The sequence below is a fragment of the Cryptotermes secundus genome, unplaced genomic scaffold (genome assembly GCF_002891405.2).
Source record: "Cryptotermes secundus unplaced genomic scaffold, Csec_1.0 scaffold318, whole genome shotgun sequence".
In the NCBI taxonomy this organism is placed as follows: domain Eukaryota; kingdom Metazoa; phylum Arthropoda; class Insecta; order Blattodea; family Kalotermitidae; genus Cryptotermes; species Cryptotermes secundus.
The window spans coordinates 1,115,163-1,129,763 of record NW_019730108.1 but is presented as its reverse complement, the minus strand read 5'-3'; the positions used below and the strand labels follow the sequence as shown (position 1 = coordinate 1,129,763).

Here is a 14,601-nt window from a genome sequence, read left to right as displayed (position 1 = left end):
AAAAGCTCCAAAGTCAGATGGTTATGTTTCAGAACCTTGCTGGAAGTCATTAGGAACATAGTCCTTGGAACGACACTACAGTCTGGCTGTTGGGCCATGTAGTGTAACACACATTACAATTACAGTGCTGCTTTAGGGTCAATACACTGACTTTTAGGAGCTGGGATAGGTCAATTGTTATAGTAACATGCAAGATGGCTGTTGAATGACCCCAAGGAGGTAAAGAGATTTTTTTACTCCACAGCACCCAGCCCCATATACAATGGATATTAGTGGCTCTTTTCCTGGGGTAAATTGGCAGGGGCATGAAGATGGCCATTCACTTCTATCTACTATAAACACTATAAAGCAAATTAATTTGATCCGTTATAGCTTGTCTGGTCTACTTGTATATAGAAAAGAACATGTTTCTTTAAACAAAAAATAGTCAGCATGAAGAAGAAAATATTTGAAAGATTACTGAAACTTGAAATTATATCTTTAACCTATATGGTTTTAATGCCACTGAATCAACTGTTTTGTGGAATTTATCAAAACAGATGAAAAGTAATTGCAATGAAATCCTCACCTACTGGAGAAAAGGGACAGGCCAAACACATTCACTGAAGGGAGAATGTATGCAATAACACGTGTAACATTTTGTGGCAGCGGGAGTAGAATGCTTTATGTGTATAAACTATGAGAATTGAGACAGCACATTAAATACACAAAATAAGTCATACCTTAAAGAAACTATTCACACGTAATACTCTCACTCACAAATAATGGCTCCTTCGGTCCAATTCTCAGAGGGTGATTTCTGTAAAATACACCAGCTATAATCTCTTTACTCAATCTCAAAGAAAAGTAAAAGGAAGCAGGACCACGAAGGAATTGAAAAACTTGGGATATTTCAATCAGAATCTGATCAAGTATTGTCATGTAAAATGGTATTCTATATTTTGAAATTGTATGAATGACTTTCATATGTTACTGTGTCAGTACACAAACATGTACATAACATCAAAGAAAATGCATAAGGTGTATTACTCAAAATGGAACCATATTTTTCAAATTGCTTCAAAATTTTATGTAAATAATTTGATATAATGAAAATTATGCCAGGAATATGTTTTCTATATTATCATGGGATTTGAACACTTTAGGGATACATCTCATTAAATATATTCTCAACTTGAACTGATTTCTGAATGAATGCCAATATGCAAACCATGAAATAATNCATAAAGGAATATTGTTGCAGTACAACAGATCCTGGCTACATATACATACAGTGAAACTGCAATTTTACACTTTCAAAGGAACCAAATTAAAATAAGCGTAACATGGAGCAATGTGTAAAATCAGGAAAATGAAAAAGATGCAACATAAAGAAATATGTAGGTTCTTTGTACCATAAGTTTGTAACATTTAAAATATAGAGATTTGAACAAAATAATGTAAATGAAATACACTAAATTATACCATGATATGTCTATCCAGTCAGTCATTTTCTTCCTTTTTCTCTAGAGCTGTCAGCCTGTATAGCTCTCATGTGAAACTGAAAAATGTGCATATGCAAAGATGTGCCCATTTTACCACGACAAACGTAAGTGGAACAGCTCAGATGTTCTTACGGGCATTTGGCCAGGACCAAATGAGCAGTGTGTAAAATCTGGAAAAACCTAAAACCTGAAAGTGCAAAATCAAAGTTCCAGTGTAGAAGACCAAGGCTTTCATATGTTTTCCTACCTGCAGAAATTATTTCTGCCATAACCTCATCCCTTCGTCATCCTACTAAATTATTTTATGATTAAGAATTTGTTATGTGATCTGATATAATAAATCTAAATGCAGTCACTACATTAAAAATCCCAAATTTTATCACATCCACAACATAAGAAACTGTCAACTCTGTGCTCACAAACAACTGGATTCATCCAGTTTCACATATTCCTCTCATCTCACATTATTTCCTACATTCAACAATATCTCATTTCTCAATGAACAATGTCATCACTGTTTCTAACCATGCACGCGCACATGAAGCAATGTATTAGCATTACATTGGCAGGATAGTCTTCTCCCTCTTACGTCCACTTAGTACTAACCTAAGATATCCACATTGAGACTAACATCCTCTTCAGATGAATAAATGTTCCTGTTATTAGCATTAGAGAATCCTGAAAAGCTGGTAATATCATGCAAAGCTCTGTTTATACAGAACACTATTTCAACACTAAATGTTCCATATCAGGTATGCAAACTCCTTCATATCTACACACTAACCTGAATTATTTATAAAAGTTGCATACAACTACTCTCATGCCAATTTTACTTTAACACTACAGTTTTATTAATTAATCTGAAAACTTATAATTTTTGGATTTGAGGTTCTTAAAGGAGTGACTGTATAGAGAATACTACCTACAGGGATGTGATGTTGTACAAGTTCACTGGTGTTTCAGAGGAATTTTCTGTTTGTTTCGCGTATTCTTTGACCTTGAATATGGAGGCAGTATGTTTCTCTGAAATACCCTTAAAGTCCCATCAGATTACAGACTGTCACAACTGAGAAGTTAGCACACTTCATTGTAAACATCAGATTTCTACATCAGCATCTCAAAATTGATCAAAATAGAGAAATATGCTTCTGCAGTATACCTACACCTTGTTCAGTCTTACCTCATACTCATATTCCTGAAATTCCAACTAAAATAGTCACATTTCCTGAGAGAGATGTTAAGCATCTTACTCCATATCTATATGTGTAGAAATGTATTATTGCTCATTTCATTAAATGAACAAGAAAAAATTACCTCACACTGTACTCTCCAATATCAATATGATTGCTTCAATGCACTTCAATCCTGACTGACATTTACTACATGATTACGTGAATGTCTTTGCAAATTATGTTTATGTGAAAACCTCTTATTGCATATTTCGCAACAGAAGGGCTTCTCACCGGTATGAGTACGTCGATGAGACTGAAGATGCAAACTTCTAGAAAAAGCCTGATTACATATTTCACATGTAAATGGTTTCTCTCCAGTATGTACACGTACATGGCTATGCAGGATGCTTTTCTGCGAGAATTTCTTATTACACACCTCACAACTGAATGGCTTCTCTCCCGTATGAGAACGATAGTGCTTCTCCAGACTACGCCGTTCAAAATAACCTTTACTGCATATTTCACATGTAAAACGCTTGTCTCCAGCGTGCATACGATAATGTTTCTTCAATATATCTTTCTGCGTAAATCTTCTTGGGCATAAAGTGCAACCAAATGGCCTTTCTTTTGTATGAGTCATTCGATGTACAACAAGCTCACCATTCTGAATGAAAGTCTTACCACATACTTCACACTCATATCGTTTATCACCAGTGTGAATACGATAATGTCTCTGTAAATTGCCTTTCTGGGAGAAGTATTTATGACATACATCACACTGATATGGTTTCTCACCGGTGTGTGTTCGTCTGTGAGTTGCAAGATGCCCACTTTGGCAAAATGCCTTGTTGCATATATCACATTCAAATCGAGTGTCACCTGTGTGGATACGATAGTGTATCCTCAGATTCTCTTTGTGCTGGTACTGTTTATTGCATACGTCACATTTATATGGCTGTGTGACTCCTTTCCTACCATTTGATGAAACGGTGATACTGCCATCCTTATACTTATCACACTGGATGGAAGGGTTGCTGCTGCTACTGCTGCTGCTACTGCTGCTTCCACCTCCATCCTCCTTTATGCTGGTTGCCTGATCCACACTGTGTACACAGTACAAATGAAGTGCTGTCACGCTTCTCACAATTACAGATACTATGCTTCATTACACATATGTTGAGGAGTAAATTAATCTCACAGTATAGATTTTATTCTGTCCCTCCCAATGCAATCAAACAGAACAGCCATTCCACAGTTTTAGTCACATGCATTCCAAAAGAGTAAGGACATAACAAGGAGGAAAATTATTCCAATGTGTTGAAAGCCTGGGCAGTAGAGTTGAGATCTCCACCCTCACATGAAAAATATTAATAGGTCACAGAATCACATGTTTATGTGACGAAGAGTGCTCTGTTACTGGTTATGCTGGAAGTCTTCTCAAAAGAATGCACATGCCAAGAAGACTTCAACAGAATATGCATAAACATTAAAAGTCTCCATATAAAGTAAGACATCATGATGGATACAAAGAAGGAAAGAGAAAGAAACAGGGCAAGGAGGACAGAAGAGGATACAATGATCAATAAAGTGAGACAAATGGGGCAAGAAGGTGTGGAAGAAATGAAGAAATAAAGGCAGGATGTATGGATGACAATTCAAAGCACATTTTTAATTTCGCAAAATGACCTACGAAGCAACAGTCTTCTCAAGCCACATGCTCACCTATCTACAGGTACTTCATGATCCTCTATGGTCACTTCATCCTTGAGCTCCTTGTTTGGGTTGACATCCCACAACATGCCCAGGGCAGCATCTTTATTTGCATCAGGTTCCTCTTTCTCTATGTCCACACTATGCTGCAAAGCAACGTTTCATCCTCAGTGTAGTTTAAATATATTAAAATATTCTATGTATCTGTCAGTTTATGTGAATTCGTTATTTTGTTTTAATCCTTGTGATCCTGTCAATACTGAGGCCAAGGACAGAATTCCTAAGCAGTGATCCCCCCTCTCCTTCAAGCTCCTCCAACTATTCATCTGTTCTCTTCAAATGAGTGTTAACAGTGATAACTGTTGTAAGAGAGGAAGTGCCTGGGGCTGGAGGGGAATACAATAAAAGATATGAAAGTGGAAGCTTCTGTCAACATCATCCACACCATTCACGGTTCCTCATTTTGTGGCCTGAATAACATAACTAAACTTCATCATGTTTATTCAGATCACAGAAACCGTATATAGTGACCAGCCAAAGGCTACAGACTAAAAGTTGAAATCATGACAAGTCTGTCATCCCATAATAAAATCATAAGACATAATGGAATTCATGTGTAGGAATCAGTTTCAGTAAACAATTAGCTGAACCACCACTAAGGATGGTGCAGCACTCTGCTGCATCCCACTTCACTGTGATCTACAGGTTAGTTGCTCAGAAAACTCACCACGGCTTCACATTTCATTATTGGCAATGTCTCAGGCTCAAAGTGTTCAGTCTTTATAAAAATAGGTTCATATTCTTCAAGTGGAGAAGATGGCCGTGAGTCGCCTGATTCAGGTTCCTCTTTGATCCCATCCATGCTGCTCTGTAAAACAATATTTTTCGTATACAGTCTGTATCATCAGCTGCCCCTCTGTTCTTTCATCTCTTCACACTCCACTTCCTGACAGGGATGTGTGATGTGCGCAGCACTGTGTACAAGGAACAGTGTTCACAAATTGACCACAGAACTAGTATTATATCTACTTCCCTGCTGGCCATATTACTGGATCCATTAATACACAGTGCAAAGTAAAATCAAAAGTACACACCCTTTTCTAACTTTATCACTATTCTTCGTGTATAATAAAAGTACAGGCAACATTCCTCAATTCCCAGCAAAGCCAGAACACTTGCAACATCATGTGCCTGTCACTCTGAAATAATTTCAGTATAACTATGTAAAGTTTCATGAATCTTGTGAGCTAAGAAATCTGCATGGATCCTACTTACTCTTTCTTACACATATCAAAGTGTTATACCTTCTTGGATAAATCACTGTGTAGTCTGCTAAAAGTCAACTGACATTTTGGAGAAACATATCACCTCTACTTTCAGGGTTGGGGGGGAAGAAGAAAAAAAAAAACATCCAGCATGTAACAAATCCTGTATCACTAAAATTAGGATAAGAATAGTAAATACAACATCAAGCAAAGAACAGTGCCTGCTTGTCTTATGTTATCATAAATGTGGAGGTACACATACCCTTTCTATTATATATTCCTTAATTTCAGTTTATATAATGTAACATATTTAATCTGTTGAATGAGAGGATGGGTGAGAATGACAATCTGGGTAGAATATGGAGGGACCTGTTTCAACTATTTCAAGTAAAATTTCTATTCACCGTCTCTAATGCTATGACAGCACTTCATCTATATGGCAATTATATGTTACACATTAGTATGCCAACAAGGAAAACTTAATTTTAATGTATAATACTAGACAAAGAAAATTGTTGATTTATGGCACCAGAAAAGGCCCGACTAACAAAAAGGATTTTGTCAGATGGCTCTCCTCCGACCTCTCAAACACAAATTACACTACAGTGAGATCACACAGAATTGGCTATATTGTACTATGTCCTCACACACTGCTTAACAGGTATTGTCTAAACCATTACATTCTGCTTAAGTTTATGGTACTATGCTTCTATTCGATTAGCTTATTAAGAAAATATAACGTAAGTAGCAATATACAACATGCTAAAGATTCTAGAAATTAAATCTGCATCACCGATATGTTCTGCAAATCAAATACAATGCCCAAACCTGTGCTGGTCACACACTTCGATTCCTAATCACCAAAAAACGTGAAGAAATAAACGCCTTAATTAATTTATCGGATTATTTCAGCTACCGAGATATTGCAAGGCGATGAAATAGGAAGACGATGCATAGTGATATGAATTGGGGCGACTGCGATCATTTGAACGCACCATCCTGACGATCCTGACCTGACTGACCTCGATATGATATACTCATTGAGGAAATTGGTAATCCTGTAAATTCCGTAGTTAGGTCAAAGAACTTACCGAAGATTACTGTCGTTTCGTATGGAACGCTGTCTAACCTCGTAGATACTTATCAGGAGCCAAGAAAGCGATTTGTAAACAATTTGTGGATCCAATAAATAAGCCTAGTAATGACTGTAAAGAAATTACGCCTTCTTGCATATGTGTTACGCTTTCTCTTCGAACGTTTTACTGTAATCTAATTCATTTTGTGCTGTCTGTACCAATAGATAATACGCGTTTACTACGTGTAAGTGCAGTCCCAAAGCCGCATAATGTCACACAAACGACCAAGACGCCGAACAATGCAACGCAGGCCTTCTGGATTATTTGCTATTGCACTGCCATTTGACTTTATTCCATTTTACGTCGGATATGCAGTGACATCCTTCTACGCCCCTAACTCCATATTTTCATATTTCTGTTTGTGACGCCTACCATATAATTTTCTACAAGACACCACGAAACACATGTACAAAAAAAAAATACACATGTACTTTTTGGGGCGACTTGCGGTTTCTCAAGAATGGAAAAATATGGAAGTACTAGTTTTTACGCATCATATAGCCTTCTTGGTCTATGCTATTAAGATGTTCGGTCCGTAAGAGTGCACTCGCCCTAATCTTGTTCAGTTCTCACCAGAGTGATATTTTTTTTTGTTTAGTTCCTTTCATAATTGCTAATTGAATAAGTCCCCTTACGGAGTTCATGGAGGTAGGCCTAGGCCCACTAGGGCTCTAGTGCCAAGGGGAAAAAAAATCAGTCCCCTTAACAATGAGTCTGGTGATAATTGTTGCTTTATTTTCATTATCGAAGGGTTTATCAACACCAGAAGGCATTACAAAGGCCATTACTACATCTGTTTCTTATGAATTTAACATAGCCTTTCAACTTAATCTATACTACTGGAACTTAATATTCACAACTATCATAAATCCAATATTATATTTAGGCATCCTGTTGCACGCACACAGGGAGCCTATACAGAATAACAGTGCTGAAAACAAGAAGTAGCCGCTGATGCACTACACACATATGGCGAATAACCCTGAGAATTTTAATTTTTAAAAGAACTTTTAAATTAGAACTGAAGATTTTAAAAGTGCCAGTTAATAACAATCAAAATTGACGAGTGTAGGTAACAAAGATAATGCACAAATCAGATATCAGCGAAGTAGATTCTAATAAATCGAAACCTGTTAGTAACGATGAAAAGAACAATTGGGAAGACTCGTGGTTTTAAATTTTAAACTAAGTGCAGTGTAACAGTTACGTAAGTGTATACACCTGATGACGGCCGTTTGTGGCCGAAACATGTAGTGTAGAAGAGGGCAAGACAAAAGAACTACAATAAATTGTTGCACTTGGGACGGTGTTTATGTGATATATCATAAATCCCTTCAATGACCAAGTAACAATTTATGATCAATAACAACTTTGGAGTACTTCCCTTATAATGTTCGTTTGCCTACCCATAACGGTCACCAAGAGGCCAAAATAAGAGAGACAGAAAAGATTTCTTTTATTACCAAAATGGTTATACTTGATGGAACTGTACTTCTTTATATACCAGTGCATCATTTAGATCAACAATGAATTCATTACAATTGCTTAGCAATAACTTTATCTTAACCTTGCATTTCTGAAGAGCCAAACATATTCCTTTATTATCAATTCTGAAGTAAAATATAAAATGTGGAAGAGGTAAACTGATACCGATATTCTATCTATAACCAATGGCTTATAAAATGATGCAAAGATATTCAGCACAAAACCAATGCATTTTCTTTCAAGCCAATGAATGATGTATTAACCATTATCATTCACAAAGAAATCAAACAAACCTATCCTGATGACAAAATCAATGAAAATTATTCTGCATATATTACCACACATTCATTTCTTTACCATCTTCATAGAAGCAGAACCACAAGATTTAACATAAAAGATACAAAATCCCTGCACTGGCCTCCATGTATAGAACCCTTCCATTTGTGCGTGTTACTTAACCATCCTGTTGCAAATTTTTGTAGAGATTTCCCACCTGAAAGTCTGTAAGCATGCTTTTTAACTCATGAAACATATTTAAACCACTGCAGTATTATGTTGTCTACATAAGTCACAGTGTTATTGTGTAATATTCTAGACTGGATTCTCAAACTTGTAATGTCTTGGACATGTCTCTGGTGTTCAGTAAGGACTGAAGTGAAAAATCATTAAAAAATTATAAGTGCACTTAAACTTTTATATTATGACTTCTGACCTAAGAACTAAGTACCAAGCTTGTAACTTTCACTTTATTAAGAACAAAATTCAGCCCTGATTAGCTATCAGAAAAAAAAAAACCTGAACATGTATACAAAGTTCATCTACTCTAGGAACCAGAGCAATACCTTACTGGTGACTTTACAGAAAAAATGCTGTGTAAACATGTTTGGATTTCCCACTGGCATATGAATAGTATTGTGACATGCTGCGCAAAGCCGAGCCCCCCCCAACACCAGCAGTGACGCGGCGGGTGAGTCAGCGCTCACCTCCCACCCCTCAGCGGTAACGTAACGCTCGCATAATAGGCGAGTAATCACCCCGCATCCTGGCAGCCATGCGCGGTGACATCACGAGCGGANGGAGCCGAAGATAGCCGAGCCCCGTAACCGGGTAACTATGCAAGGCGAATCAACAGCGGTGACGTAACCGGACAGCGTGGCTAGCAACAAGGGTGCCTATTACGTGGCCGTATTGTCCGATCGAGGCTACATAGGGAGAAGCGAAGGCTATTCACAGTCAGTTGTACTGTAACAGTCGCCGAGTCAGTTGTACTGAGTCAGTCAGTGAGTCCTGGAGCTACCGCCGAGTTAGCCAGCAACTAGTCAGTTGTATTCTGGCATTTGGAGTGTACTAATTGTGATACTGCAGATAGCAGTAATCGTAAATCTGTAATTTGGGTGATTGTAAGTGCGAATGTGAAATAAAATTCGCTATATCGAATACATCGAGAATTTATTTGTCGCGATATACGCCCGATACGCGACAGTATGTTGAAGACAGGACTTCTGGGCGATGGCGTAATGGTCTGTGTCACTAAACATGGCATGTAGCAGATGGAGTATACTGATGGTATATGTCCAAATCAGAATCTTAAGTCTTCTTATGGAACATTAAATATATATTCCTCAGACAAATTATGAAACACTGCAGAGTACAATTATTTTTTTAAAGTTGCAAGATATCTTGCAAACTGCAGTATGCATTTTTATGAACAAAAGAATAATAATCAGTCTGCTTTACCATTTCTCACGGTGTTGTCGCTTGCAGATTTCTTATACTTTTTCTTCTACCCTGAAGATGGGGGCGATACGTTCCTCCGAAACGTTGGTTAACACCACATATACACGGTGCCAAATCCCAGAAGACTGCTTTCTTCAAAAGAATAATAATAATGTTACATAAATCGCTCATTTTTAAACATTTACCATTTGACTACAGTTGAAATATTAGTACTTCCAAAAAGTTTGTCTTGTTTTTGTTGATTTAATGACACTTTTAAACTACATTGTTTCAATAAAGCGATAACAAATTCAGATGTAGAAAGAAATGACTGCAGTTTTTCAAAGTTACCATTCCTGAGAAAATTTCAGTCCCAGGAACCTAACAGAATGCCAAAATTATTAACTTTATGTCTAAATAAACAAGGAATGGTAATTATTATAATTTAATATTATATTATATTAATATTTAATATTATAATCAGAAATTTGGATGGAAACAAAATATTGTAATTACTACCTGAATTCAAATAGAAGTGTCTGACTGAATAATTTTTCCACCTGCATGACGGCGCTGGTGATAAAGAAGGTGTGCGGACCGAGCAAAACTCCTATGGCAGACTTCACATGTGAACGGTTTCATACCCGAGTGTATTCGATGGTGCGATAAAAGGGTTTCGCTCCTAGAGAATGCCTTATCGCAAAAATTACATTTATAGGGCTTCTCGCCACTGTGAATACGTCTATGTAACACAAGCTGCTTACCTTCTGAGAAAGTTCTATTACACGTATCACATGAGAACAGTCTTTCTCCATTATGAAGGCGGAGATGCTTAACTAACAAGCGAGGTTCTGCAAATCGTTTAGTGCAAATATCACAAACTAGAGTTTTCTCCCCATTATGCGTGCGTAGATGTGTAATCAGATGACCACTCCAAGAAAATGATTTGTAACAAATATGACATGTAAATGGTCTCTCTCCAGTATGAGATCTCTTGTGTCCAACTAAACTGCTGCTGTCTCCAAATCCTTTACCACAAATGTCACACTTATACGGCCTGTCTCCAGTATGAATACGACGATGTTTAACTAATGGGCCAGATTCTGCAAAACCTTTATTACATATATCACATATAAACGGCTTGTCTCCAGTGTGTATACGACGGTGATTTACTAGGTGACCAGACCGAGCAAATGCTTTACTGCATACCTCACATGTGAAAGGTTTTTCTCCTGTATGAGTACGACGGTGTTGCACTAGACTACTACCAACTGAGAAAGCCTTCCCACACATCTCACAAATGAATGGCTTCTCACCTGTATGTATTCTTCTATGGGTTACCAGAGTTCCATTAGCAGCAAATCCTTTACCACAAAATTCACACTTGAACGGTTTCTCTCCTGTATGAATCTGACAATGTATTACTAGCTCACCAGGATCTGTAAAACTCAGTGCACAAATGTCACATTTGGAAACTTTATCTCCAGTATGTATATGGTGATGTGTAGCTAAATGACTTCTGTAAGAATATCGTTTACCACAAGTCTCACATTTGAATGGTTTTTCCCTAGCAAGACTTTGACTGTTTCCAGGACATGTGGAATTATACTTCACATGTTTCTTTCCACTGTTGGTGAATTTCTGCTGCCTAATACAATTTCCACCTTCCCCAGAAATATCACATTTGGAGGTATTCTGATCTGCAAGTGATGAACAGCTGGGTGCGTCTTCATCTGTAAACTCAGCCACACTGAAACATTGGGCAGTGTGTGAACTATATCTTTTAATGTACAGGTCAGGATTACATTCTTTCTAAGTTAGTTTAAATAGTATCATTTTCTATGGAACACATAAACATGGTTACCAAGATCATCAATCACTAACAAAAGTTCCTTCAGATTCACATTTATTCTGTGGTTCACTTTTCACTTTAGCTGAGAGAAAAGATATAAGACATGAGCAAAACATATTGTATATATCTAAAATACAAGTTGTCTACAAAAGGTCTGACACATTTTGAGCTTTTTAAAATTCAGGAAATATTGAAGATAGAAATAAACCTTTAGCAATGGTGGAAAGAGCAACTCAAAAAGTTTATTTTCCTCTTTACAGGTCACGAACGTGTTCATAGCTGTCAGCGCAGTGTTCATTGTTGAGAAAATTGAGACTCTGCAGGAGAGAGAGCGCAAAGAGAGGTGTGGTTTTGTGAAACAAAATCGGTGACACAAACGCAGAGGAACTTCATAACACATTACTAGGAAGATCCTCCTTCTAGAAACATTATCAAAGAATGGAAAAAGATATTTTTAGAAACAGGAAGTGTCCTCAGTAAGAAGAGTTCCGGACGTCCCAGCACAAGCACTGATGATGTTGAGTGTGTCTGAGAAGCATTTGCACGCAGTCCCAGGAAATCTTTGAGAACAGTGGCAAGAGAATTGAATATGCAAGTTTCAACAGTACACAAGATTCTAGGAAAGAAATGCTTATAAGATGCAACTTGTGCAAGCTACTGAACCACATGATAAGCCTAAGAGAATGGATTTTGCAACAGATATGTTACGAAGAATAGAGGATGATGAAAGATTTCTTACAACCATATTGTTCTCTGACAAAGCTTGCTTCCACATTTCCGGAACAGTCAATCGCCATAATGTACTATTTGGAGATCAGAGAACGCTCATGAATACTGTGAAATGGCAAGATACTGCCCAAAAGTGAATGTGTGGTGTGCTCTTATGCATGATTGAGTCATTGGGCCTTTCTTTTTCGCAAAAAAGACAGTTACATCAGTCATTTACCTAGACATGTTGCAGAATTTTTTATTCCTGCAAACTGAAGCACTTCAGCCTGAAATCATTTTCCAACAAGATGGTGTGCCACCTCATTGGAGCACCATAGTTCATGATCTTTGGACAAACATTTTCCAGGAAGATGGATTGGACGAGGTGGTCCAATTTCTTGGCCCCCAAGATCATCTGACATAACCCCACTGGACTTTTTCCTCTGGGGATATGACAAAGACATTTGTTTATAAGACACAGGTGAGAGACATCAATCAATTAAAAACCAGAGTAAGAGACGCAATAACCACTGTGGATGTCGGTATGCTTGCCTGAACCTGACAAGAAATTGAATATCATCTTGATATTTTATGTGCAACAAATGGCGCATATGTACAACTTTATTAACAATAGACACAAAACTTTTTGAGTTTCTCAATCCAACAATGTAACCAGTTTATTTCTATCTTCCTTATTTTCAGAATTATTAAAGATCAAAATGTGTCAGACCTTTTGTAGACACCCTGTACATATGTGTGACTGGTTGAATGGAAAAAGAAGTACGTCATGAATCTGTCTCAACCTTTTCCAGGTACTTTCAGCGTTTTAGTTATTTAAATAAGATGCCAAGATCATGGTGTGTGTCACATAGCCGTGATCTGAAGAGATTACTTATGTCATATTTCATATAAGGATGACATTTAGTTGATCTTATAAAAATCAACATCAAGCTACCTAATATTGGTAAACCTGACAGCACTAAGCGGAGTGTCAGGTGTCACACTCACCATCCCACAGATGCTTCATGTTCATTTGATGTAACATCTTCCTTTAGTTCTTCCTTGAGTACATTGACATCCTGTACTTCCTCCTGCCATAAAGAGGATTAAACAATTGTAAACAAAGAAGAGAAAATCGTGCATACAGCCCATGCTGTGTTACTTCCAAACATTCTAAACATTTCGGCCATTTAAATATGGTTTCTCGACCACGAAGTAGAGCAGAATGGGACAATTAACACTTACATAACAAAGAAAGAATGCAAGGGTTCATGCCGGGCAATTATAAACGGACACATTACATTCACATGCAAGTACCTATTTTTGTTATTTTTAACCAATTCCACAGGATAGAATCCTTCCTGACAACCCAGAAGTCACTCAGCACCTTCACCTTTAATGTAACCTGTTGGATCATTAGCAAGTTCACAAGACTCTGCCATTAGTTTGCATCTTGAACCAGATTTATCTAGTTCATACCCTCACACATTCATTTCAGTACTATCCAAGTTCTTCCAAGCTCATGTTCACAACAAAAAATTTCATAAGCATTTCTCTTCTCTCCAATGTATGTTACATGTCCCACCCACTTCATCCTCTCTGATATGATCATCCTAATAATACTCTGAGAAAGGAATAAATTATGAAACTCCTCACTAAACAATTTCAGTCAGCGTTCTGATATCTTATCTCTCACAGATACAAATATTATCTTCAGTCATTTGTTGTGAAATAGTCTCAACCTGTCCTTCCCTGAGGAGTGGCCACATTCTGTACCCATGCAATTCAATAGGTTCTAATACAAATACAGCTAACTCGGACAGCACAATGACTTGACTAGGGCTGGACAACTCAGATACTAAGGAGAGATTCATGGGCATGGATTTTCTCTTCACAGGATCCAACTGACTCTGTGACACATCTACATTCACATCTAATGGGTCTGCTGGCTGTATCCCAAGAAGGTGTCAAGTTGGGGCATGAAGCTGACAACTCACCTCTGCCTGCCATTGAGATTAAAAAATGTGTGGAGCTGCAAGTTCGTTCGTTCGTTCATTCATTCATTCATTCATT

General features: G+C 37.4%; 2 protein-coding genes across 7 annotated transcripts in view; both read right to left on the bottom strand.

The window, feature by feature from the left end:
- Window positions 1–1,226: 1,226 nt before the first annotated feature.
- LOC117282440 (oocyte zinc finger protein XlCOF6.1-like) lies at window positions 1,227–11,372 on the bottom strand. 6 transcript variants are annotated; one of them, XM_033752092.1, is made up of 5 exons: window positions 6,548–6,621; window positions 5,094–5,234; window positions 4,379–4,512; window positions 3,093–3,759; window positions 1,227–1,671 (listed from the first exon to the last, which is right to left on the bottom strand). In XM_033752092.1, the coding sequence occupies exons 1-5, from the start codon at window positions 6,614–6,616 to the stop codon at window positions 1,603–1,605; spliced, it is 1,080 nt and encodes a 359-aa protein (XP_033607983.1). In that variant the 5' UTR covers window positions 6,617–6,621; the 3' UTR covers window positions 1,227–1,602. The 6 variants fall into 6 exon arrangements, with proteins under 6 accessions (XP_033607983.1, XP_033607980.1, XP_033607982.1 ...); XM_033752089.1 differs by lacking the exon at window positions 6,548–6,621 and adding an exon at window positions 11,285–11,372 and having other exon boundaries at window positions 1,227–3,759; XM_033752091.1 differs by lacking the exon at window positions 6,548–6,621 and adding an exon at window positions 10,488–10,511 and having other exon boundaries at window positions 1,227–3,759.
- Window positions 8,511–14,601, bottom strand: part of LOC117282446 (zinc finger protein OZF-like) — an 11,231-nt gene continuing 5,140 nt past the window's right edge. Inside the window, exons 3-6 of the mRNA XM_033752131.1 lie at window positions 13,537–13,619; window positions 10,733–11,718; window positions 10,094–10,121; window positions 8,511–8,550 (exon numbers count right to left, since the gene is read on the bottom strand). Of these exons, the coding sequence (XP_033608022.1) occupies window positions 8,511–8,550; window positions 10,094–10,121; window positions 10,733–11,718; window positions 13,537–13,619 (1,137 nt within the window). The remainder of the gene's footprint in view (window positions 8,551–10,093; window positions 10,122–10,732; window positions 11,719–13,536; window positions 13,620–14,601) is intronic.